Source organism: Lemur catta, chromosome 8, assembly GCF_020740605.2.
Source record: "Lemur catta isolate mLemCat1 chromosome 8, mLemCat1.pri, whole genome shotgun sequence".
In the NCBI taxonomy this organism is placed as follows: domain Eukaryota; kingdom Metazoa; phylum Chordata; class Mammalia; order Primates; family Lemuridae; genus Lemur; species Lemur catta.
The window spans coordinates 56,075,620-56,103,268 of record NC_059135.1 but is presented as its reverse complement, the minus strand read 5'-3'; the positions used below and the strand labels follow the sequence as shown (position 1 = coordinate 56,103,268).

The following is a 27,649-nucleotide window of genomic DNA, read 5'->3' as shown; positions in this document are numbered from 1 at the left end:
GGAGGGTCGCCCGTAGGTCATGCACACTGTCCTCGGCCCGGACGGCGGGGGCTCGGAGACTCCCTCCCTTCCCAATCCCTGCTTGGCGGCTCAAATCGCCTTAATGACGCGAAAGGGCCGGGGAAGCGCGCGCGCTGCCTCGCGGAAGCTTGGGTCTCGGCGCCCGCCGTACGCGTCGCGACAGAGGCGGCCCGTTGCCTTGGAGCTGGCAAGGCGCGGCTGGGCCTCCCGGCTGTGGAGAACGCCGGCCGCGGGCCTCGGTCACCATGTCAGTGCTGGACGCGCTTTGGGAGGACCGGGATGTCCGCTTCGACTTGTCGTCGCAGTGAGTTTCCAAGGTTCCCCAGGGGCCTGCAGCCCACAGAGGGCGCCGCGGCGCGAGTTCGGGGCCCGCGAGGGAGCCTGCACCCCAGCAGCTCACTGGCTGGGCCCCCGCGGCCTTAGGGAGGCCCGCGCAACAGCAAGAACGCATCTAGATACAGTTGCGGCCTCGTGCTGTCTTCGGCCCCATCCTGGCCCAAGGACCCCATCAGGAATGTGGAGCTGAATATGGCTGAGACGAGCCCGGGCTAGGGCGTCCGGTACACCCAAGTGGGCGTGGGAGTTCATTTTCGTGTGGTGGTAGGAACGTAGGGCGGGACTCGGGAAACTGGAGTTCTAAAACTAGGTCTAGAATAATGACACACCTGTGGGCCCTTGGACAAATGATTTCATCATTCTAAGCCTGAGTCTTCCTGTCTGGAAAATGAGGGAGGTGGGAGTAAGCAGTCTTCAAAATTCCTGACTATGCAAACTTTATGTTCATGCTAAGCTTTCATCTAGTTATTCATCTAAACCACCAAGGAGGAGACCTCTTTTGGAACCTCTCAAACAGGAGCTCTATTTTTAGAAAATATCATACTTTAAAAGAGAAGATGGTTAGAAATCTGCCCCAAAATCCAGGGATAAATATGCCCATTGGGATATTAAGTGATGGAAAATGTTAAAGCTAAGGTTCTTGGATTAATGGTGTGGAGCTTCTCAGCCACTTCTTATGGTTCCTTATCACTGACAGCACACTTCCTTAGATGGTAAAATGAAATAATGATGCATCTCCCAGGCTTAGCTGTAGCTGGATCTAATACTAACATGATAGTAGATCCTTTAAGAAGGTAGGGAAAGGAATTTGTAAAATTAGAAGTCATAGTTACATGTTACATACATTCAATGACTTTTCTCTGTCATTCTGGGAGGGTTTTATTTTTTTTTTTTAGTGCCCCACCTCTACCCCTCCCACCCCCTCTGGGAGAGTTTTAATCCAAACAAAAGTCCATTTCGTGAACATTTTTAGTTTATTAAATATTTATCCAGTGTTTACTATGTGCTAGTTCTGCAGTCCCCAACCCCTGGACCGCAGAGCTCAGCCCCTACCCCATGGAAAAATTGCCTTGCATGAAACTGGTCCCTGGTATTTAAAAGGTTGGAGACCGCTGTGCTAGTTACTGTGCTGATAGCTAGAGATATAAAAATAATAGGAAATGATACTCATACCCTCCCCCTATTCTAGTGCAGGAAATACACATAGACAATGGTAATAAATGTGGTAAGTACCATTCTGAGAAAATGAACAAAAAGTTGGGGACCATAGAAACAGAACAGTTTATTCTGCCTGAGGGAGGGCTCAAAGAAATAATATTTGAGTTGGTTCCTGAAGAACAACACGATGGACACGATCTTGTCAGGGTAGACAGGAGGAGAGTATTGCAGGGAGGGAAAAAAGAAAACAAAGAATTGAACAAACATTGGAAGCAGAGTCAGGGAGATAAATATAACTTCGTTGGCTAGAAGGCAGAGTCTGTGGCAGGGAGAGGTTGAAGGTGCAAACAGAAAGTTAGCCAGATTGTGAAATTTTCGGCTGAGGATTTTAGACTTCAACTTTTAGGTAGCGGGATGACATGGAAGGCTTTTAAGCAGAGAAGTGATATGGTCATGTCTGTATTTTCAATGGGTAATTGAGTTGGTTCTGTGGAGGATGTATTAGAAGGCTCTACCAGATATTTTGCTTGTTTTTTTCAACACTATAGAATGTATTCTATCAGTCAGCAAGCTATTCTTCATTCTTTATTTCCTTTTGTCTCCTGAATCTATTTATTTGTCAAGTCCTGAAGATGCTTTTCATGCAACTCTTCTTTAACCTTGCCTTCCATAGCTGCCTGATGTCCTTTCCTCTACTCAGAAACCTCTGGGGTTCTCCACTGTCCACAGGATAAGGCCTATACCTATCAGACTGGCATACAAAGTTCTCTATAATCTGGTTCCTTCTTAGTTATCCAACAGTGTTTTTCTCTGTCTCTCAATATGGTCCTTCTTCACTAGTCTTCTCACATGCCCTTATCGTTTCTTATTCCTGGTCTTTAATCATGGACTCCCCTCTATTTCCCTTTTATTTCCCCAAATCCTACCCCTCCTTCTAGTCTGGCTTACTGCAAGTGGCCCTAGTCACTCCAGGCTCCACTGATCTCTAGGTTCTTGAGGTTCTTGAAGACCTTATTTTTAAATGCATGAGCATTTGGTACAGTATCATTTATACTATTGGCTGTTTTATATGCATATGTCTCTTTTCTCCCTAGATAGATTGTAAACAGTTATAGTTGTAGTTATAAAATTAAAACCTTTATATTTATCTTAGGCAAATGAAAACAAGACCTGGAGAAGTCCTTATTGATTGTTTAGATTCAATTGAAGACACCAAAGGAAATAATGGGGATAGAGGTAAGTATATTTTTTAATACATCATATATTTTTGGTTTGATTTACAAATGTTGAATCATATTAGCTGGAGAATATATGAAATAGCATCATATATAAATATAATTGTGAGAATGGGAGAGTTAAACCCACATAAGACTTTTCTCAGACTTAAACAGAAGAAAGGATAAGTTATTAAACCTGTAGCCAGGGAACATAGGTCCTTTCTCAACTTTGGTCCTTCAATAAGTCCTGGTTCTAACATCATCATCTTTTTTTTTTTGAGTCAGAGTCTCCCTCTGCCCGGGCTAGAGTGCTATGGCGTCAGCCTAGCTCACAGCAACCTCAAACTCCTGGGTTTAAGCGATCCTACTGCCTCAGCCTCCCAAGTAGCTGGGACTACAGGCATGTGCCACCGTGCCCAGCTAATTTTTTCTATATATTTTTAGTTGTCCATATAATTTCTTTCTATTTTTAGTAGAGATGGGGTCTCACTCTTGCTCAGGCTGGTCTCAAACTCCTGGCCTCGAGTGATCCTCCCGCCTCAGCCTCCCAGAGTGCTAGGATTACAGGCGTGAGCCACCACGTCCGGCCCTAACATCACCTTTATCCAGTGTAACTATTAAGATTCCAGGAGTTGGCTGGGCATGGTGTCTCATGTCTCTAATCCTAGCACTTTCGGAGGGCAAAGCAGGAGGATCATTTGAGGCCAAGAGTTTGAGAGCTTGTTTGGAGGTTCTAGCAGGGGAGCGCAGCTACTCATATACCCTTGACTGAAGAACAGTCCTCCTCTATTGGGGAAGGTCGTCCTGTTTGAGTGCGCAGCTTCGGGAGGGACATACTTGGAACGGTGAGGGAGGAAGGGGACACCCGCCTAACCAGCCAGATCAGCTGAATCAATCCTGGTGATCAATGGGGTGACAGATGTCGCAGCCAGATGGCCCTCACATCTGAGGCCAAGAGTTTGAAACCAGCCTAAGCAACATAGAGAGACCCCATTTCTACCAAAACACCAAAACAAAACAAAACAAAAAACCTACTCTAGGAGCCCTCTTTGCAAGAGGCCTGGGTTAGTTCTGATCCTTGGATCTGTCTCCCTAAAAAAGGATATGGGGTAGTGAAACATAAGTAAGTCATAGCTGTGGTACCTAGAACCACACTTCCTTTTAAGAAATCCAGGAGTAATGCGCAATTGCCTAAGATTCACACCTACAGATGGACATGTCAAGTGCAAACTTGGTGCTGTATTTTGAAGGCTATTTGTAGGTCAAGTACTGGAAGTCCTGTGAGACTTTTCTGTCACTGAGGACCAGTACAGCTGGACTCTAGAGTCCCTCCCAAACTAAATTCCCCAAGGCTGGAACTTTAAAGTCTAGACTGCATACAGCAACTATCTATGGAGCCAGCGACCAGCAATCAGCAGGTCTTAGAAGCGTCATTATTGTTCTTCAAGGCAAAAAATTGGGAGATGAGGAGTGGCAGCTTATATCCAAAAAGTTTTTGGTGGAGGAGAGGAAGTTTTAGGAGAGAGGGACATAAACCTCTTATTAGAGGAGTAAGTGGGGAAAAGGAGCAGAACTCACTCGGATGAGGGAGATCAGTAAATCCTAGAGAAGGAACAGTAACCTGTATTGGCAGGACATGCTCACTGAAGCTTTTTGAGTGGTTGCTTGCTCGTTCACTGTTTTTGCTGGTCTGCTCTGGAGTGTTATGCAAGTAGCAGATCCTGTTATAAGCCTTTCTTTTCTGAGGGGAACCTGTCACCACCAGCTACAGGCAGATCCTGTCAATGGCTAGGGCCCGTCCTTATCGGAATGCTTAGATCACATTTCTGAAATGCTTCCTGGTGTTGAGCAGGCCCGGGTGAGAGTGGATTATGAAGATCTACTAGCAAACAAGAAATCTTAGTTTGTGCATTTGATAATTCCACTGTCAAGATGGCTGTATCAGAAATCTGAATTAACTTGAGGAAGCCAAGAGAAAACTTGGTTGTTCTCATACAGATTGGCAAGAACTCTAATGCAACAGTCCATCCACTAGTCCAAACAAAGACCATGGGTAATAGAACATTTTTCAATTCATCAAATACTTATTGAGTGCAGGATCTTATATTAGTACTTTGGAGTAGGGAGGGCAAAAAGCCTCCCTGGACAAAAATCTTTATCACAATACCTGAAATCCTACTATTAATAAAAAATAACTTTCTGTATACACAGACCTCAGAAAGCTTTGGTCAAATGAAATCTTACAGGAGTGTGCAAAGCTTCTAGTTGATAGATGATGGAAAAGGGAATCCTGCCTTCTAGCCATCTCCCCTCTCCTTTCCAGCAGTTTGAAAATGACCAAGTTAAGACATTGCCAAGTTCAGGAGCTCCTATGTTAAAACTATAAATACCCCAGAAGATTAGCACACATTTAATCCGTCTTCAACTGTAAGTACCCTGACTTGAAATTTTCAGATTAGCGTGGCACACTGAAGCCATGTGAGAACGAAACAGGGACAGCCATATTTCAGTGTTTGGGAGATTAGTAGAAACAGGGACAACTATATTTTCATGTTTGGGAGGACAGAGAGAAAAGTTCATGCCAGGAACACTTGGTTTGGAGCTGTAGGATGGGGTCCTTCAGCAGCACAGAGTCAGCATAAGAATCCTAGAGACTTGTAGGAGATATACCAAGAGCAAAAAAAAAAAAAGGTACACAGAGTTAGTCAGTGGTTTTATAAAAGAATCAATAGATGTCCTGAGCTCATATCCCAGTTATAGAGATAAAATGTTGTCTAGGTAAAATAGCATAAGAAAAACATAAACCATTGTGTCTGTAATAAAAAAAAAGTCATATAAATGAGTTTGTAAAGGATTAAGATATTTTTAAAAATAGATTTTAATGTTGTGCATGTTTACTATTTGCCAGTAACTGTCCTGAATCATTTATATAATATATAATATCATTTAATAATAATAAAAATAATATAAAAATATAAAGTAGATACTATTATATATTTTTTTTCAAATGAGGAAACTGAAGAACAGAGAGGTTATTTAACTTTTCCAAGCTCACATAGCTAAGTAATGAATCAATCTGCCTACATTGCTTTCTAAACTGCTGGGATCACAATCCCCCAAAATTTTCAATCCTCCCCAATTCCAATCCTAAACCCCACCCCCAACTTGACTGCTTCCATTGCTAATAGATCTAAGTCTGAATTTATTTATCTAGTATGGAAGAACTTCTAGCTTGTCCACAAACAACTTTTCTTGCTCATGCTGCTGTCTTCCATGTGTCCCTCCAGGTCTAGCACCCTTCTCTACCCTTTTCCCCTTGCCCTAGGAAGATGACTTCTATAGAGTACATCAAAGGGTTCCTTGTACACTCTGGCTTCCAGTTTTAAGAGCCATGGCAGAAGATCAAAGGGAGGCAGGAGCGTGAGGTCTGATATTTATTCCACTAGTTCTTTCCCAGTGAGAGGTTGACTATGTCTCTCTCCCCCCTCAAAGCAGTCAGATGCAGAGGACTGTTGTTCTTTCCAGATTTTGTTAACTTCTCCCTCCTCTTATCCTTCTGGACCTGAGGTAGTAGCAGGTCTGCTGAGTCACCTATGGTTCCTAACACCATCCATACTTTTATAATAAGGGCTTTTGCAAATAACCTCAGTTATCCTAATTTGAATGTGCCATCTGTTTTCTGTGGATCCAGAGTCTAATAGGTGCAATACCAGTCTTCTATGATCTTATGTGAACCTTACACTCCAGCCATGCTGGGTTACTTATTGTCAAACATACTCTGTGATTTTTCATAATCTCCCTTGAGAATGCTTTTCTTTTTTTAAGAACCTCCTTTTCTATCACATCTAACTCCAGTATTCATGCAGGCCTAATTTCTCTGATTTTAGATATTCTGGAGGTTTTCAGGGAGGAAAGAATATGACTTGGCTATAGATTACTCATCAGAAGAATTCTATGGCTATAATGTGTTAGAGAAATAACGTGTTAAATTTAAGTGGGTTTATTATTTCAAGATATCTCAAAGCTATCCTAATATGCTAATTGTATTGTATGTCTCCATTATACCTAGTTTACCATGCTCAGATTCATTTGACTTTTTTTTTTTCTTGAAACATCTGTAAGGGGTTACTACTGTACAGGATACACTTTGAGAAATGAAGTATCTAACTTTGTGTTTCAGTGTAAGAACATCAGTCTGATGCTGTAATGAAAAGTACAATGCTGGGCGCAGTGGCACATGCTTGTAAATCCCAGCTACTTGGGAGGCTGAGAATCACTTGAGCCTAGGAATTCAAGGCCAGCCTGGGCAACATAGTGACACCCTATCTCAAAAAGAAAGAAGAGAGAGAGGGAGAGAGAAGGCGAAGAGAAGAGAAAGAAAGAAAAAAGAGAGAGAAAAAGAAAGAAAGAAAAGTACAAAGCCTCAAAGCCTTAAATAAATAGACTTCAGCTTGGCCATAACTTCATGTGAGCAAAAAAGGTTGCTCACAGCAAAACTGGGTATATAAGTATATGGCTTTTTAAAATGAGAACTGCTAAGAGAGCACTCATGTGGCAGAGATGCGTATGTATGTGAGAGTACTTTGAAAAGCGTTGTTTCAGCCGGGCACGATGGCTCCCGTCTGTAATCCCAGTACTTTGGGAGGCCAAGGCAGGAGGATTGCTTGAGGCCAAGAGTTTGAGACCAGCCTGAGCAAAATGATGAGTCCCTATCTCTACAAAATTTTTTTAAAAATTAGCTGGTGTGGTGGCACACGCCTATAGTCCTAGCTACTCAGGAGGCTGAGGCAGGAGAAACACTTGAGCCCAGGAGTTTGAGGCTACAGTGAGGTATCATGGCGCTATTGCACTCCAGCCTGGGCAACAGAGTAAGACCCTGTCTCAGGAAGAAAAAAAAAGTGTGATTTCAATGAATGGCTTTGTAATTAGCCCATATTCATTTTCATTGTACACATATGACTTCCTGGAACCCCAGAAAGCTTCTACTAAGACAAAAATCTAGTACACAATTCTTTCATCAGTCAGTTTGAGTTAAAGCCAAGGTATTGACAGAGAATCCCTGTATCCCTTCTAAAACTGTCAGATTTTGTTTCTCTGGGATTCTGAATCATATATTGTATACCTTATATAGAGTAGATATGCACAATACATATTTTCAGTTAATAAATATAAGAACAATATCTATTAATGTTGCTGCTGACACTGGGCCAGAGGTTCCATATCTACCTCATTCAGTACTGGAAAAATAGGTCCCTACTTAAACTAACCTATTTTTTATTTGTTTGCTTTTAGGTAGACTCTTAGTAACAAATTTAAGAATTATCTGGCACTCTTTGGCATTACCCAGAGTCAATCTTTGTAAGTATCTTTGTTAGATAATTCTAAAGAAAAAATCCTTTGTCAAGTGAACTTGCATGGTGGTTTTCGATACCAGAAAGCTATACCATGAAATATGTGGAAATCTTAAATTGATTAAAAAAACTTTAGAAATCCAAGACTAGCCACAGACTACCTCATAATGCAAAAGAAATCATTATTATTTTTTAGTCAGTTCATTTTATGTCTTGGCTATATGTGAGATTAGGGCTTTGACCTTGAATGGTTTTTGTTTTTTGCTTCTCTTTAACAATGGGCTATAACTTGTTTCAAGTAATTCCAAAGAAGGAAGACCTAAACTCTAATAAAGTACAATCTTTCATTGTGTTAAATTTTGTTTCACTTATTTTTAAAAACTCTTTTAGATTATCCAGCTAGACTTATAGTAGTGCTAAAATTTTCAGTAAATAATGCTGTATAGGTTGTAGAAAAGCAAACTTCCTTTTTGTTTGTTCGAGTAGAATTGACTCTTTAGTTCTTTTGATTATTTAACTTAAATGTGTAGTTATTTCATAAAAATTTTTGAAGTTCTATATATGTTGAATTTTTAAAACTTAAAAATTCTGTATATAGGATTTTTTTAGAAAAATATTTTTCTCACTTTACTGTATCATGTTCTTTAAATTCTTGCTTTTGGATTTTAGCTATCGGTTACAACTGCATACTGAATATTACAACAAGGACTGCTAACTCTGTAAGTCTAAAAAATCTTATTGAAATACATATTTAGTAAATAAACATTAGATATTTGAGGTTGATGTTTAACTATAAATGAGAAGTTGCTTTTAAAATCTGAACTTTTAAATAAATTTGTCCTTACAGAAATTACGAGGCCAAACTGAAGCTCTTTATATACTAACAAAATGTAACACCACTCGTTTTGAATTTATATTTACAAATCTGGTTCCTGGAAGTCCTAGACTTTTTACTTCTGTGATTGCAGTACACAGGTATAGTAACACTTTATGGGTCATAGAATATTTTTAGATTATTCTATAATATAAAGGTTTAGAGGATAAAATTTAGAAGTGTGGAACTATCTTCATCTAAGATATATTGCAAATATCCTGAAGATATTTAGAAGAACACATTTCATTATCATTTAATAAGCACTTTGAAGGTATTTATAAAACACATAAAACTACTAAAGGAAGATTCATAAAAATTTCTACTGAAGATTGGATTAAATTAGCTACCAGGGTAGGTAAAGTGAAATAAAGAATTCATTCAATGTAGATAATCAAGTTGGATAATTCAATAAATTAATTTAAAAGATTGTTTTTTAGCAGTAGAAAGCATGTTTGGGTGTTTTCTCTGATGAGTTATTTTATTGTTTTGTTTTATGGATTTTTTTGTTGTTGTTTGCTAAATTCTTCTCTTTTCACTACCTCCCTTCTTTTTTTTTAAAAAAACAACCCGTAGTGCTATGATTTTCCTAAAGTTTTGCTAAGATGACAGGATATATATGTAATTATTTAATTTGTTATTTCTTTTATTACTAGTGAAGTTGAAATTATTCATGTATTTCATAGATTTTTTTTTTGGTTTTCTATTGTAAATTTCTTAATTACACCCTTATCTGTCATATATGTTGCAAAAATTACTTCTTAGGTTCCTAGTTTATTAGATTTTTAATTTTATTGATGATGTTTTGATCTACATAATGGTTTAATTTTTTTTATTGAGATACAATTCACATAACAAAATTTCACATAACATAAAATTTGCCATTTTAAAGTGTACAGTTTGGTAGTTTTAGTATATTCACAAGACTATGTAACTATTGCTACTATTCAATCCCAGAATATTTCCATCACCCCCAAAATAAACCCCATACCCATAGTAGTCATTCCGTATTACCTCCTCCCCACAGCCTCAGTAGGTTACTGAGATAAAATGTGTATATACTACAATAAAATGACAAAGTCTACAAAAAACTGTAATCATTAAAACTTATTAAAAAGAAAAATATAGCCAAGTGCAGTAGTGCCCACCCATAGCACAAGCTACTTGGGAGGCTGAGGCAGGAGAATCACTTGAGCCCAGGAGTTTGAGTCTAGCTTGGGAAATGTGGCAAGACCTTATCTCTATAAAAATTTTTTTAATTAAAAAAAAAGAAAAATATAAAAAATCTGCCATGATAATTATTCAAGTGATGTACATAAATACTAACAACTATTTTAGTAGATAAGTAAACATAACCTGAAAAACCACATTTTCAGTTTGGTCTTTTGTTCTTTTTTATAGAGCATATGAAACTTCTAAAATGTATCGTGATTTTAAATTGAGAAGTGCACTAATTCAAAACAAGCAACTAAGATTATTACCACAAGAACATGTATATGATAAAATCAATGGAGTATGGAATTTATCCAGTGATCAGGTATTGTGCAAAGAACTAGTGAACCTTTTAGGACAGAGTTTTGATAATAATTTTTCCATTCATCATTGGATTTGTATATTCATTCAACTCTAATTGTTAAAATTAGCATTATAGCTCTTGATATGAGTTAATATTCTGATTTTTATATTTGTATGGTTTTATGCCTTTTTTAGCACCTTTTGTTATGTATAGAATTTAGGGCTGAACCTTAGATATCATCTAATTCAGTCTTCCTTCACTTACAGATGAGAAACTCAAGCCCCAGATAGTTAAAGTGACCTCACATATCTAGTTCTTCCAAGAGCCATGTTCTTCCCCTTGTATTATACTGCCCTCTACCACTTGATAAACTTATGCTGATGGAGGAGAACCATGATATGGATAGTAACAGAAGCCTTCTGGTCTTTAGGGAACTAAACATATAACTCATTTGGTGACTCAAATCCATTATTTTAACTTTTCATTCACTCTTGAAATTATGACTAGTTGAAACCTGTAAGCAATTAACAGAGTAAGAAACATATCAATTTCTAAAGAAAAATTTATCCTTACTGTGTGTTACAACCTAGGTTAGACTGATAACCACTGTGGTAAAACTATATCAATAAAGAGTTTCTTGCTAGGTATTGAATCATAAGCATAAATTGTAAATAAACTTTGTTCATTTGAAAAGTTCTAGTTTTTTTTTTTTTTGTTTGTTTGTTTTTTTGAGACAGAGTCTCACTTTGTTGCCTGGGCTAGAGTGAGTGCCGTGGCATCAGCCTAGCTCACAGCAACCTTAAACTCCTGGGCTTAAGCAATCCTACTGCCTCAGCCTCCTGAGTAGCTGGGACTACAGGCATGCACCACCATGCCTGGCTTATTTTTTCTATATATATTTTTAGTTGTCCAGATAATTTATTTCTATTTTTAGTAGAGACAGGGTCTCGCTCAGGCTGGTCTCGAACTCCTGACCTCGAGCGATCCACCTGCCTTGGCCTCCCAGAGGGCTAGGATTACAGGCATGAGCCACCGCGCCCGGCCTCTAGTTTTAAACTATGATAAAGGTTCTATAAGATTTAGACAGCTCCCCACCTGAATAACTCTCTCTCATCCTTTAGGTTAGTGATTAACAAACTTTTTCTATATAAAGGGCCAGATAGTAAATACTTTAGGCTTTTTTTTTGTTTTGAGACAGAGTCTCAGTCTGTTGCCCAGGCTAGAGCTGTGACATCAGCCTAGCTCACAGCAACCTCAAACTCCTGGGCTCAAGTGACCCTTCTGCCTCAGCCACCCAAGTAGCTGGGACTACAGGCATGCACCACCATGCCCGGCTAATTTTTTCTACATACTTTTAGTTGTCCAGCTGATTTCTTTCTATTTTTAGTGGAGATGAGGTCTCGCTCTTACTCAGGCTGGTCTCGAACTCCTGAGCTGAAACCCGTCCGCCTGCCTCGGCCTCCCAGAGTGCTAGGATTACAGGCGTGAGCCACTGCACCCGGCCTAATACTTTAGGCTTTTGCAGGCCATGCAGTTTCCCCGGAAGCTACTCAGTCCTGCCATTGTAGTGTGAAACCAGCCATAGACAATATGTAAACAAGTGAGCATGAATGTGTTTCAATAAAACTTTGTTTATGGACACTGAAATTTGAATTTCACACAATATTCATGTGTCTTGTAATATTATTCTTTTGACTTTTTTCCAACCATTTAGAAATGTAAAAATTATTCTTTGTTTGTGGGCCATACAAAAAGTGGTAACAGGCCAGATTTGGCCCATGAGCTATAGTTTACACACCATTGCTTTAGATCATAGCTTAAATGTCCCTTTTTCTTTTGTATAATGATTTACATTTATTCATTATACATGACTGATACATTGAAATTTTCATTCCAAACAACTTTTAAAAAGTTTAATTTTGTTTTTAAAATATTTTTCATTGACAAAAATTGTATCTTTCTCATATGCAACATGATGCTTTGAAAGATGTATACTTTGTGGAACAACTACATCGAACTAATTAACATACACATTACCTCACATACTTATTTTTTGTGGTGAGAACACTTAAAAATCTCTCAGCAACTTTCAAAGAATATAATACATTGTTATTAACTATAGTCATCATGTTGTACAATAGATTTCTTGAATTTATTACTTCTAACTGAAATTTTGTATCCTTTGATCAACATCTCCCTAATCCTCACCCTCCAACCTTCATCTGCCCCTCACCACCTGCCCACCTTCCCAGGCCTTGGTAATCACAATTCTGCTTTCTGCTTCTATGAATTCGGTGCTTTTGGATTCCATATATAAGTGAGATCATGTGATAGATGTCACTTTCTGAAAGCTTCCTTCTGTGTGTTCCTTATGCACCTTGTACTTAACAATTACACTCCAAATTAGTACTACTCTAAAATATATAGGTTGTCTCTAAACCCACTTTAGATTGCAGGGTTTATAAGGGTAGGTGTAAAGTTACTCTGTTCATACATAGTTAGATCTTTACCACCTAACATAGCACCTGGCATTTCTGATTAATTAATTAAGGAGATATTCCAGGATTATCAGATATATCATTTTATTGCAAATAAGAATGTTATTGTCAACCTAACTTATATTTGTTGAAAAATAATATGCTCTCCTATTACTTTAAAAAGTCTTTAAGGCCAGGCGAGGTGGCTCACGCCTGTAATCCTACCACTCTGGGAGGCCGAGACGGGTGGATCACTCGAGGTCAGGAGTTCGAGACCAGCCTGAGCGAGACCCCGTCTCTACTAAAAATAGAAATAAAAATTATCTGGACAACTAAAAATATATATAGAAAAAATTAGCCGGGCATGGTGGCGCATGCCTGTAGTCCCAGCTACTCGGGAGGCTGAGGCAGAAGGATCGCTTGAGCCCAGGAGTTTGAGGTTGCTGTGAGCTAGGCTGACGCCACGGCACTCACTCTAGCCCGGGCAACAGAGCAAGACTCTGTCTCAAAAAAAAAAAAAAAAAAAGTCTTTAAGGCCGGGCGAGGTGGCTCACGCCTGTAATCCTAGCACTCTGGGAGGCCAAGGCGGGTGGATCACTCGAGGTCAGGAGTTCGAGACCAGCCTGAGCAAGAGCGAGACCCTGTCTCTACTAAAAATAGAAAGAAATTATATGGACAACTAAAAATATATACAGAAAAAATAAGCCGGGCATGGTGGCACATGCCTGTAGTCCCAGCTACTCGGGAGGCTGAGGCAGTAGGATTGCTTGAGCCCAGGAGTTTGAGGTTGCTGTGAGCTAGGCTGACACCATGGCACTCACTCTAGCCCAGGCAACAGAGTGAGACTCTGTCTCAAAAAAAAAAAAAAAAAGAATTATTCCTTATAAAGTTACACTGTATTGATTAATGGGCAGGGAATAATGGAGTTAAATTTTTTTGTTGTATAACAATTTCTTACAAGATGAGAGTGGAAGGGAAATACATAAGTAGATTTGTTTATAATTGAAGAACAAGAATAGGATGGTCATCCCAGAAGAGGGCTTTACACGTTCTGGGTTTGATTGGGAATTAATGTTTTATGCCCAATGTCATAGTATAAAATAAATTGTTCTGGATGTGTGTGTGGTGGGGTCGGGGAGAAGTGGAGGTAGAGAATGATAGATAAATTGTAGAGGCAGGTAGTTTTGGTACCATGTTATTAGGTCTTAAAGATTTTTTAGGAACATTTAGCTATCATACTGAGATAATTTTGAATAAATGTCGAGGTCTCATATAACCGGAGAACAGTTTTGCTCTATGTTAAGTGTTGAAGAACCATAACGTACATCTTGTGGATTGATGGGGGTTATTAAATGTGCCACAACTCCTTTGCCTTGACTTATCCCAGGTTTTGAATAATAATTATAGTAAGATCTAAGATTTGTAGAATGCTTACTATGTGCCAGGCACTGTGCTGAGGGCTTTATTTACATGAGTTATTTAATCAAATCTCCATTTTATATTTGACAAAATGTACCAAGAAGAAATTTCTACATGGTAGTTACTGATAGTTTAATGATTAGGCAGTCTGACTCCAGAGTCTGGACTCTCAGTCATCTAACGGTACTGCCATCCAATGAATGATGAAGTCATTAATACTCCATAATACCTAATTCTTGTATTATTTGCTATTGTAATTATAGAATTATTCTGGTATTTAGAAAATAAAGAATAGGTATCCAAACAAATGATCACTGATGTATATTTCTTTACTGTCTTTTACAGGGAAATTTAGGAACCTTTTTTATTACCAATGTGAGAATTGTATGGCACGCAAATATGAATGACAGTTTTAACGTCAGTATACCATATCTGCAAATTGTAAGTACACGCATTTTTTTTTTTTTTTTGAGACAGAGTCTCACTCTGTTGCCCGGGCTAGAGTGCCGTGGCGTCAGCCTAGTAGCTCACAGCAACCTCAAACTCCTGGGCTCAAGCGATCCTTCTGCCTCAGCCTCCCGAGTAGCTGGGACTACAGGCATGCGCCACCATGCCTGGCTACTTTTTTCTATATAGATTTTTAGCTGTCCAAATCGTTTCTTTCTATTTTTAATAGAGACGGGGGTCTCATTCTTGCTCAGGGTGGTCTCGAACTCCTGAACTCAAGCGATCCTCCCGCCTCGGCCTCCCAAAATGCTAGGATTACAGGCGTGAGCCACCGCGCCTGGCCAGTACATGCATTTTGATGACCTTTTTAAAAAGTGGAATAAATAATTTGTATTCAACAGTTAATAGTAGTTTCTAATAAGCAGTTAATTTCTGTTCAATAGAAATTTGGGGATTACATGAGTTCTCGCTCTTCTTTTTTGAGTGGCAGCAGTTATTAGCTGAGAGCATATTTTAAAGATGTAGATAAATTAATATGAAATATTCAAACATAGAAAAGATCTAATTATACTTATATTCAAGGGAAACAGCACCATCATCAACTTGCTATTAGGAGAGAAATATACTGTATTCTAAAAATTTAAGTATTTATCATACAGAGTAAGGTGTCTCTTAGATTCCATCTGAAGGCCTTGGGCTTTAAAAAGTTTTCTGTAACCTTTTCATGAGGCAAGTATATGGTGGTTCCTTGGCATGGCTTTAGCACACTGATCCACACAATTTATCCTGGCTTTCTTGCCACTTTCTACTCCAAACTCTTTTAAAAACTAGAATGAATTCATTAATTCTGTGAATGAACTGCTTTCATTGTTTTTAGATACAGAATGTAATACAAGCTGGATTTATACTACAGGTTTAGTGAAAGGAATCAAGATTATTTTTAGTGATAATACTTTTAACTTAAGTTCAATTGAAACTATTAAAATCCAAAATAAGAACTGACTACATCTGAGACCAATTTGTTTTGGAAGTAGGTAAAGATAGTTCTTTTTACTCAGCTGTTGCTATGATAAATATGTGATTCAGTGAAACAAATAGTAAACTCCAATGCACTAAAGAATTTCATTTTATATAAAGAAACTACTTACAGAATTCTAATACAAATTAGAGGAAACATAAAAATAGTTCATGAAAATCCTGTGAGGTTATCCTATGATAACTGACCTTACTGTAGAATATATAGTCTTAAGACTAAGCAGTTTTATTAATAGTTATTGAATAGATATGACATATGTGGTATCTGGAAAATGTCATTATTTTTGAAAAATAGAATTGTTGGCCAATGATAAAGATAATTCTTTGTAAAATATTCCCAAGCCTATCTTTTGCTAAATTGTTTGATTTCTGGGTTTCTTTAAAATATGTGATAATTCATTCATTCATTTGCCATATATTAAGCACCTACTCTGTGCTAGGTGCTAGAGATACAATCATGAAAATCATGAACCAGTACACAGCTCTTGCCATCAAGGAGCTTTAGTGTGGTGGAGAAAAGCAACACATTAAATAGATAGTCATAGAATCTCATAGGAAGAGAATTATCTCTGGCCATCTAAAGAAATGTAAGAATTTATAATCAAGGCTGGGAAGATGTGACAAGAGTCTATATAGGTATTTGACAAATTGGTGTTTGTATTGTTCATTGCTTTTTTTATGTTACGTTTACATGTGTTACAGCTTTCCTAACCTAACTTCTATTATGCTGAATAATTACTGAGTAGTAAACAACCTTGTGCTATTCTGTTCTTCAAATAGGATACTTTTTGTTATTTAAGAATAGAGTTGCCAAATATTGCTCTGGAATGAATTCAGCCTGTCCCAAACAACTTGCAACCTGATATCATCACAGTCTGTCACTGCAGCGGTCATATTCTAACTTCAGCTCTACACCTCAGTACCCTGACCCTACTCCTATAGATATGTATCAGATTCTTGCTGGTTTCTGTCTTATCAGCCTGTATTATCCACAGTCACCTGGTTAGATTGCATGTTGACAGCTAGAGTGCCAATGTTCTATGCTTCTTAAGTGGGATTGTGTATACTCTTGGTGGGGAATAAAGCAGTGTAGATGAAATGCCAGGTTTTCATAAAAATTACCATGAGAGCCTTCCTCTCTTTATTCTTTCTTCTCTCTTCTCAATCTCTTTCTCTCTCTCAACTTGTAATGCCCATCTATCTGGAAGTGTGATATCCCATCACTTGCCCTCCTGCCCTTCTCTGGGCTATTGGTCTGCTGGTCATAATGTTAGGTCCTATGTGGTTCTCCCCTATCCTGCTAGCAGATGCATTTTGTGTCACTTTCTACAAGCCCTACCTGCCATTTTCTATTTCTACCTTTTCCCAGGCCACTGGTATCACCACCCCATCTCCTGCTGACCAACCTTACTCTTCATGTCACATTTACCATTTGATGTGAGTTACACTTGATCTATCTCAGCCTTCCTTGATGCCCAGTGATGAATGCTCATAAACTCATTTTAAAAAAATAAATAGAATGGAGGTTCTTTAAGGATTTAGCCACCTATGATGTGAGAAACAGAAGGCACGTGTGACTTTAAAAAATTAAACTAGCCATAGGAGGCATGAAAGACACTGGTTTACCATAACTAAAAGATTGCTGGCCTTTTGTTTAAGTTCAAAGTTGATTCCCTAGAAGTGAAGAATATTTGTATCAGAGAATTTTGTACAAATTTCAGAGATGTCTTCTTTGTATAGTCTTACAAGTTTGCCACCTATTTTCAGTATGAGTCTTGGTTCATTTACTTGATATCTGTGGGAGTTTAATGAAGGAAAGAGGGAGAATTCTGTTCTCAGCAGTCCCCAACCTTTTTGGCACCAGGGACCAATTTCACAGAAGATAATTTTTCTATGGACCAGGGCTGAGGGGGGAATGGTTTAGGGATGATTTGAGTGCATTACATTTATTGTGCAGTCAAACATCTCTAGTAATGATAATCTGTGTTTGCAGCCTCTCCCCAGCACCAGCATCACTGCCTCAGTTCCACCTCAGATCATCAGGCTTTAGATTCTCATAAGGAGCGTGCAACCTAGATCTCTTGCATGTACAATTTATAGCAGGGTTTTCGCTCCTATGAGAAATCTAATGTCACTGCTGATCTGACAGGAGGCAGAGCTCAGGCAGTGATGGGAGTGATGGGGAGTGGCTGTAAATACAGATGAAGTTTCACTCCCTCACCTGCCACTCACCTCCTGCCGTGTGGCCTGGTTCCTAACAGGCCATGGACCAGTACTGGTCTGCAGCCCGGGGATTAGGGACCATAGCTTTAGACTGTGAAAAGTACTTACTGTGTAAAAGTTTAAAAACTGTTAAAGAGTCACTACTATCAATTAATAAAAACATGCATTTTTTTTCTTTTTTCTTTTATATCTAGCGTTCAATAAAGATTAGAGATTCAAAATTTGGTTTAGCTCTTGTCATAGAAAGCTCTCAGCAGGTAAGATATTTTACATTTTTATTAATCTTTCATAGATTTTTAAAACTGTGACAGTATAGATTTTTAGTTTTATTTAGATAGTAAGCAGTTTATATCTGAGAAGAATATTAGCTATAATATGAAGTTATATGAAGTGTTTGAAGTCTTACAGTAATTGTACCTATAGGAAGAATCCTGTTTGTGTTTTTTTGTTGGGCAGACATAATCATTATTGTCATTATGATCATTATTTCTGTTAATAACAGAGTCAAGTCACTGTGCTAAGGACTTGTCATGTATTATATCAATCTTTACACAGTTCTATGAGGCAGTTACTATTTTTTCCTCATTTTATAGTCAGGAATCTTGCCCGTGATCTCACAACTAGTAAGGGTGGAGGTAAGTTTGGATTCCAGGTCTGACTGATTTATAAGACTTTGAGAAACACAGATACACACACATACACTTACACACACCCTATTTGAGATTTTATATTTATAGACATAGATTATACTGTATCTAATTATAACCTCCTATGCTCCATAATGCCAGGTTTTTGAAGAAACACACTTATTTTGTTTTCTTTTTTTTTTTTTTCCTACAAAGACCCAGAAGGGAGGAAATACATTTAAATAAAGCATTTAGGCTGGTCTGATGGTAGTGGGTTATCAGGTCTTATTAACATTAGTGTTACTAAAGTTGTTATACAACTTCCGACTGCTAAATTTGACTGGCATAAAAAAAAAGTTTAAGTGCATTTTTAAGAAGTGATTTATAAAATCACTTGTCTTTTGTATTCTAAATTTAAACATGAATGTCTGCTCATTCTTTTACCCTGGTCTATAGCTGCCATTTATTGAGTGCGTACTCTGTTCCTGGCACTATACTAAGTTTCACATATATGTTTATCTTATTTAATACAACTGGATAATGATTTTATGGTTAGAAAATTGAGGCTTAGAAAGTTTAAGGAAAGTAAGTGTCTCAGTATCATACAGCTAGCAAATTAGTGGCAGAACCAGAATTGGAACACTAAAGCATGTCCTCTTAACCTAAAACATATGCTCTCACCTATTATAGCATGCTTACTTAGTTTAACACTCCTCTCCAACAACCTATCGTGGCCAAGTTTCTTTCCTAACTCTTCAAGGTAATAGCCTCAGATAGGCCATTTCCTTTCTTCTTCTGTTCCTTTTCAAGGCCTAGCTCATGAAAAACTGAGTTCCCTTGGCGTTCACAGTCTATAGTGTATTTTCAAATCTTGAAAGATCAGCTTTGATATTTACAGATGAAATGATGTTATATTTGGATATGCTTCATTTTTTTTTTTTTTTTTTGAGACAGAGTCTCACTCTGTTGCCCAGGCTAGAGTGCCGTGGTATCAACCCAGCTCACAGCAACCTCAAACTCCTGGGCTCAAGCAATCCTTCTGCCTCAGCCTCCTGAGCAGCTGGGACTACAGGCATGCACCACCATGCCTGGCTAATTTTTTCTCTATATATGTTTAGCTGTCCAAATCATTTCTTTCTAGTTTTTAGTAGAGACGGGGTCTCGCTCTTGCTCAGGCTGGTCTCGAACTACTGACCTCGAGCAATCCACCCGCCTCGGCCTCCCAGAGTGCTAAGATTACAGGCGTGAGCCACCGTGCCCAGCCCTGGATATGCTTCAAAGCAATCCTGAGAGGGGGCAGGGGTTTCAGTTGAGGGAGAGGTTACAGATGAAACAGAGTTAGCCACATGTTGCTACTTGTCAAAGCTGGATGATGGCTTCATTACAGCTCATTGTACTCTTCTAGTTTTGTATATGCTTGAAATTTTTCATAATAAAAAGTTTAATTGAAAAAAATCAACTTACATATTTTGCTCTAAAATATGGACAATTAGAGCTATGGTTTATCATATAATATAAATACTGTTTCTCAGGTGAGCTTTTTTTTATTATTATTATTTTTTTTTTTTTTTTGTAGAGTGGAGGATATGTTCTTGGCTTTAAAATAGATCCTCTGGAAAAACTACAAGAATCAGTTAAGGAAATCAATTCACTTCACAAAGTCTATTCTGCCAGTCCTATATTTGGAGTTGATTATGAGATGGAAGAAAAGGTAATTTGTTGAGTGTGTGAAATAATGTTTGCTGAATTGCTTTAATACAATCTATAAAATTCAGATATAAACACCACTGTGTACAATTTAATTTTAAACTGTGTTAAAAATGATGAATATACAGACTCTGTTCAGGTGAGCATGGCTCCTGGACCATCAGCAATTTGTGCCTACCTCCTGTCTTCTAACTAGCTGCTTCATCATTCATTCCTACCCTCCATACCTGCCCTTCTAGGTGAGCAGCCATCCAGATAAACCTCCACGTGCAAGGCTCTACTGATGTTGACAGACTTGAGTCACTTATTCTGTCAGCTGTATTGTTTTCTACTTCTGCCCCCTAGTAGCATGAACAGACTTTACAGGCCTCATGAATACCATCCTCTTCCCTGGTACCCCACAATAGAACAACTCCAGGTGTCTGCTATATTACTGTGGTCTGCATCCATGCTATTGATCAGTACCTCTGCCATACCACTTAAGAAATATTTTGAATATCATGCCCACATGCTCTTTGCTTTCCTCATGATTTCTGGTTGCTGCACCATTCCCTGCTCTCTGAGTATATTATCTCTCTTTTGGCTTTACTTGTCTCTCCAGCTGGGAAACTTGTCATCTGGTCTATCACTGCTTTCCTTACCACTCACTCCATTAGAGGTGTACTCACAGTCCATTCTGTCACCGGCACTCTTGCTGGAGGCTCTATCTCTGGTGCCTTGCTGTCTGCTCTGTCACTGGTACAGTCACTGTCCATTCTATCAGAGGTGCCCTTGCCATGGGTTCTATTGCCATTGCCCTTACTGTCCTCTATCCCAGTCCCATCACTGATCACTCTATCGCAGGCTCCCTTGCTCTTGGTTCTTTTGCTAGAACCCTCACTATGCACTCTATTGCTGGCACTCTTGCTATTTGCTCTTTCATCAGTGCCCCTGCTGGGACTCAGCATATTGAGCCATGTCACAGCCATTATCCATATCTCTCCTTCTGCTCTTGGACTACAGCATGTGACTAGAGAGGATCAGGAAGCAGACTGGGCAGCAGAGTATAAATTCAAGCCTGTTGACTTCAGTGAGGCCCTTATTGCCTAGTAATGCCCCTTGTACTAATTTTTTTCTCCCTGTCAAATTCCACATATATCCTTTTCCAGCTAAAACTTCTCTTTGGGTTGCTGACACTGTATTATACATACACTGTACGTATTTCATCGTCTCAACTGTCCTTTTCTTTTTGTCCCAACATGCTTTTCTTTCACTCTACCTTCTCTATGTAGTCCTCAGTAACATCACTTGCTCATTCACCTTCTTTCTTTTTCTAATCTTTTTTTTTTTTTTAGAAAGACGGGGGTCTCGCTGTGTTGCCCAAGCTGATCTTGAACATCTGGCCTCAAGCAATCTTCCTGCCTTGGCCTCCCAAAATACTGGGATTATAGACATGAGCCACCGTGCCTGGCCTTCATTTAGCTTAACTTGTAGTTTTTTTGGATGATACCAGATCTTTCAGCTTATCATGGGTCCAGATATTCTTGAATATTTTCATATAGATGAGCATCTGAAATGATATAAATTGAATTTCTCATTTCAGGGTTTATGTTAGTACTTTAAGTAAGTAAATAATTATATAAAATATATATATATATTTTTTATTTTTATTTTTTGAGGTAGTCTCACTCTGTTGCCTGGGCTAGAGTGCCATGGTGTGACACCTAGCTCACAGCAACCTCAAACTCCTGGGCTCAAGTGACCCTCCTGCCCCAGCCTCCTGAGTAGCTGGGACTACAGGCATGTGCCCCCATGCCTGGCTAATTTTTTGATTCTATTTTTAGTTGCTCAGCTAATATTTTATATTTTTAGTAGAGATGAGGTCTTGCTCTTGCTCAGGCTGGTCTCGAACTCCAGACTTCAAGCAATCTTCCTGCCCCGCCCTCCCAGAGTGCTAGGATTACAAGCATGAGCCACCGTGCCCGGCCAGTAAATAATTATGTAAATCAGTAAGATACAATAAGGCTTGGATGAGCATCCTCATCTTGGATGAGGCATGCCTAAAACTGGCCTCATTTTTTTCTCCAAAGAAGCATCCTGCTGATTTACTGATTGATTTACTTATGTATTTTTAGCATTGTCAAAGTCAGCTGTACTTGAAACCTCGGAGTATTCCTTCATTTTTCCCATTGCCTTATTTTACATAGTCAGTTATACCAGTCTCTTCCCTGTTCCTGTCCATTTCTTTCCATGGAATAATGTTGTAGAAGAAGCTAGGTTCTTGGAATCTGACTTTCAATCCCAGTTTCACATATAAAGTTCTTAGAGCAATAAATGAATATTTGTGATCCTAAGCAAATCTGAGCTTCAGTTTTCTCATTACAAAATGGAAATAATCTCTCACAAAGTTATTGGTCATGTCCATAAAATGCCTGGACATTTGATATGTTAGTTCCCCCACCCATTCTCTCTCTACCTTTCATTTCTTCTTCTCTTCTTTGACTCCAGTACATAGTAACAACTTGCCATAATAGCTCACTGTCTTATCTCATGTAAGTCCCTACTCAAATGCCACATCTTCAGTGTCTTCCCTGAATATTCTTATAAAATAGCAACCCCTATCCCTTTCTTGTCCCTTATTCTGGTTGCTTGCTTGCTTTCTCTCTCCCTCCCTGCTGCTTTCTCTCTCTCTCTCTCTGGTAATACTAATCAGTCTCTTACACTTTAAGTGATCTGCATGAAGTCAGGGGGTTATGTCTATTTTGTTAAACAAGCATATCTCCAGCAGTCAAAACTAGCACATAATAGGCTTTTAGTGAATATTTGTAGTTATTGGATAACTATGTTAAATATCTACTGTTTGCCAATCACTGCTCTAAGAACTTTATATGCACCATCTCATTTAATATTCCCAACAATACTATGAAGTATATTATTATTATTGTCCTTATCTCACAGTTAAGGAGCCTGAGGCTTAGATAGGTTAATTTGCTTGTACACAGTCACACAGCTCTGAAGGTGATTGAAACACTGAGGCCATCCTCAGATTTGTCACAGATGCTTTTCATAGGTTGAACCATATGGTATTTTTAATATTTTATCATTTTTGACTTATAAAAATGGCAATTTCATATGGTTCAACATAATATTTAGTTATTGTAATTGTGTCTTATCTTTCTCTCTATTCTCAGTAAATTATAAACCCTCCATGGGTAAGGGTTGGGATTTTTATACCCCTAATAGTACTAGCATAGCACCTAATATAACAAAGATACTCAAATATTTGAAAAATGAACAAATTAATAAATATCTTCACTATATTTTATCCTTTAAGAATATTCCGTATACATATACTTTTACTTTGTACAAATTCTATTTAATGACCATTTTGAGGAAAATTGAAAGTTTGCTATTTTACAAAACTTAGTTTTTGAACAATGTGAAAGCAACTCAAAGTGAGTTTATTTTCTTTAAGGATAGCTCTAGGTATTACATTAAGTATGTATAAATTTGCCATTTCAATTCTTTTGATGATATTGACCTCAGATTTAAAAGCTTGGGTTTAACTGACTAGTTTTATTACTTGTTAGTTTTTAAATAAACGAATATAAATTATATAGTGATTTTTGTAAGACAGGAATAGTTTTTGTTATCCTTTAACAGGTATTTACACTTCTCACATTTAATATTGTCTCTGATGCATTTTAACATATACTGATTGATTTTTAGCCACAGCCACTTGAAGCTCTGACAGTTGAACAAATTCAAGATGATGTAGAAATAGACGCTGATGATCACACAGATGCTTTTGTGGTGAGCATCACAAAGGAGAGCCATTAAATTTTTTATGGTTTTTGTCTGAGTCTGTTTAATTAAATAATGGTTTAAGTGTGTAAAAATGGAACTTGAGAATTTTGACAGTGTCTTAAAAGTGAATTTGAAGGTAATATTTTTAGTGAGGGAATTTTTTGGGGGTGACAATACTTTTAAATTACCAAACTGGGAAATAGTTTCAGAATACAATTATTCAGAGGATTGTAAATAATGTGAAAGGTTTTTTCATACCTTAGAATAATAGAACATGGTAAATATTATAGTCAATTAATTTAAACTCTACACCTTCCATAATTAATCTTTATAAAATGGTCTTCTTTTAATTTATAGGTATATTATTTTTAAAAGGATGTGTATTTGAACAATGAACTTTCCTATTTCCAAATTGGTATTATTTAATTAATAACCAAAATTATAATAGTGCTTTCTCCATACTGTGGTCTATGAATCTGACAGGAATATCTGTCTGGTAACAAATATTTTGAAACAAAGGTGTAAAATTAATATAAAATATTTAATTAGAAACTAGTACTATCTCAAAGTATTTGCATTTATTTTGTTTTGCCAGCATCTTCTTTTGAACCAAAAGTAGGAAAGAAGTTTTATAGTTTCTAAGTTATTCTTTTTATCTCTTTTGAATTAACAATGCTAATCAAACATTAATTACAAAGCACATTTTTTAGAGCTTAAAGCCTAATTCTTGTAGACATTAATAATGATTAACAGTGAATTCTGCTACCAGCATTGTAGTGATAGGTGAAAAACAATTAGACACACAGTTACAGAACTTGAAATACATTTAGTTACAACATTATTGTACAAATTAATTACCTATTCCTTAGCCCACTGATCTATTGGAGTATTATTTGTCCAATATGTAAAATAGAATTTTCTTTATTTTATAGGCTTATTTTGCTGATGGCAATAAGGTAAGGATATTTTACCTATAGTATATGAAAAAAAGTTTCTGTATTCCAACATTTAGCATTCACAAACTTATGTGAAACCTATTTTTTGTTTTTTTCTTCTTCTTTGCCCACCTTCTCTATTCCCATCTCATTCTCTTATCTCCCAAAAAGCAACAAGATCGGGAACCTGTATTTTCAGAAGAACTGGGGCTTGCAATAGAGAAATTGAAGGATGGATTCACCCTACAGGGACTTTGGGAAGTAATGAGTTGATCTTGAGTTGAGCTGCATTTCTTTTTAAAGATATCTCACAATTAAAGATATTAGTCACCTGCTCTAAGCCATGGAATAATTTTTATATTTAAAGCTTTTATATTTAAAGCTTTTAAGAGTTTTGTAATGATTAAGGAAAAACTAATTTAGAAAACTGCCAGTTTTCTAAAAACTATATTTAAAATTGTAATCAAAATGTACCTGGTTTGTAAATGTTTACTTTGTACCTAATACTTGTAAAATACTAGTTTTTCAGATATTAAATGACTGTATCATGTTGGGTTTAATAAAGAATTTATGCAGCACCACTTAATGTTTTGAAAGTATTATTTAAAAGGATAAGACTATTCTTACAGAATAATCAAAATACTGCTTTAATTATAAAAATCTGGTTTAAATATATTATCACATAGCTTCAAATGTAAACCAACTCTAATACAAACTACAGTCCTTAAACATGTCATTTTTAGAGGATCATTTTTGTGAAAACTAATAATTATAACTAACTCTGGTGTACATCAACCCCTCTATAAAGTTTTGGGTGCTATTTTATAAATAATTTCAATATAGTTTAGGTAAGAATACATCTTTTTTTGTAAGGAAATAGTGTTTCCTTACACTAACTTTCTCCTTGTTTATCTTTATTGAAACTTCTTTGAAATTTTCAAAAATAGGATGTTAATTTTGAAATAAGATTAGGTGACTTCTCTAGCATCATTCAGTGTTTCTGGCCACTGCTTCAGTGTAAAAAGCATTTTAAGAAGCCTTTGTCAAATAATTGATACTAGACAAAAGAGCCCTCTCTTTCTAGAGGGAATGGAGTGTGTAAAAAAATTTAAAATAAGATGCAACTATATGTACTACATAGACACATAGTACAACGGAATGATAACCTGAGTTGATTAAAAATCAATGAACAAAAGCTACAAGTGGGTTTCTTCATTTAAATGGAAAAGGATGTCTATATTTTTAAGGGATAGGGTATAATAAACCACCAATATTGGGCAGAAGAAGATTGTTTGAAGAATTGGTATAGGTCACAAATAAAATGCTGCCATAATTAAATAACTGTGTTTCAACCAAAAAAAAACTTTATAAAATTGCCAACTAGTAAGGAGTAATCTCAAATGTCATGTCATGGTGTTTGCATCTGACTCATTAATCTTTTCAAATGTTAGATGTTACATGTAGAGAGAAATGAGTCATTTATTGTTTAAGCAAGGAAGCAGCTGCTAGTTTTTTCTAGTGTGTTAAAACCTTTAGTGGCATCTATAAATGGAAAAAGAGTCAATGAGCTCTTCGTTCAGCTGTTGTTTTAGCAGCTGACAGTACCACTGAGTTCACTGTGATGTAAAATAAAAGAAAAAGTTTTACTCATGGATAGAGACATTGAAGTTTAAAAATACATAATTCCCTGAGCTGGAGGCACATTCATTCATTCAACAAATATTTATAGAGTACCCTTGAAGCTATAGGATTGAACGAAACAGACCCTGAAAAAAAAAACCCTGACTTCACGGAGCTTATGTTCTTTTGGGCATGTTTAAGAATACCAACCTTTGAAATTATAGTATTTCTACAGCCTTGCTAACAATGTGATTATGTAATAAGAGTATTTAATGAACAACTATATACCATCTATATATAAACAAAGAATCAGTTTTCTTTCAAATCATGACTTCTACATTCCATAATTAATATGTTCTATTATAAACAACAACTTATTCTGGTTATATATTCTTTTTTAAAAAAAAATCTAAGTCCTATTCTTCAAATTGTATGACTGATGTAGGACTTGCTGATTTTGCTGTGTTCTGGTGATAACATTGTTCTCATGGAGTTACATCAATTTTTTAAACTTTTATTTAATGAAAGATAATTTTCAGCACAAAATTACAGAATATCTTTAGTGATTATATTTGTGTGTGGGGGGGGGTTCTTTTCCTAGTGTTGACTTTTAACTTTTTTTTTTTCCTGGTCTTGATTCCTTTTAACCATTTGCCTTTATTTCACTTTTTCTTATTACTGTTTGCCACATCAAATCCTTACTACAGCAAGACAGGATGTGAATAAATAATTTTATAACTTAATTCAATATAGCTCTTCCACTGAAAAATACAGATAATTTAGAATGTTTTAGAAAATTAGCAGTTTCTCTGTATTTATTTCAGTTATGATGTTGGTATTATTTTAAATTTTTTCAAAAGTTTAGTCCATAAGTGAACATCTTTAAGTTTCCTACTTCTAAAAG

The 27,649-nt window shown here is 37.1% G+C and overlaps 1 protein-coding gene across 1 annotated transcript; it reads left to right on the top strand.

Moving 5' to 3' along the window:
- The first annotated feature begins 159 nt into the window (after positions 1-159).
- BBS5 (Bardet-Biedl syndrome 5) lies at positions 160-25,706 on the top strand. The gene is made up of 12 exons (XM_045558740.1): positions 160-325; positions 2,669-2,751; positions 8,025-8,090; positions 8,753-8,802; positions 8,931-9,058; positions 10,356-10,491; positions 14,712-14,807; positions 18,266-18,328; positions 20,274-20,408; positions 24,113-24,196; positions 25,123-25,146; positions 25,297-25,706. The coding sequence occupies exons 1-12, from the start codon at positions 267-269 to the stop codon at positions 25,396-25,398; spliced, it is 1,026 nt and encodes a 341-aa protein (XP_045414696.1). The 5' UTR covers positions 160-266; the 3' UTR covers positions 25,399-25,706.
- The last annotated feature ends 1,943 nt before the right edge of the window (positions 25,707-27,649 follow it).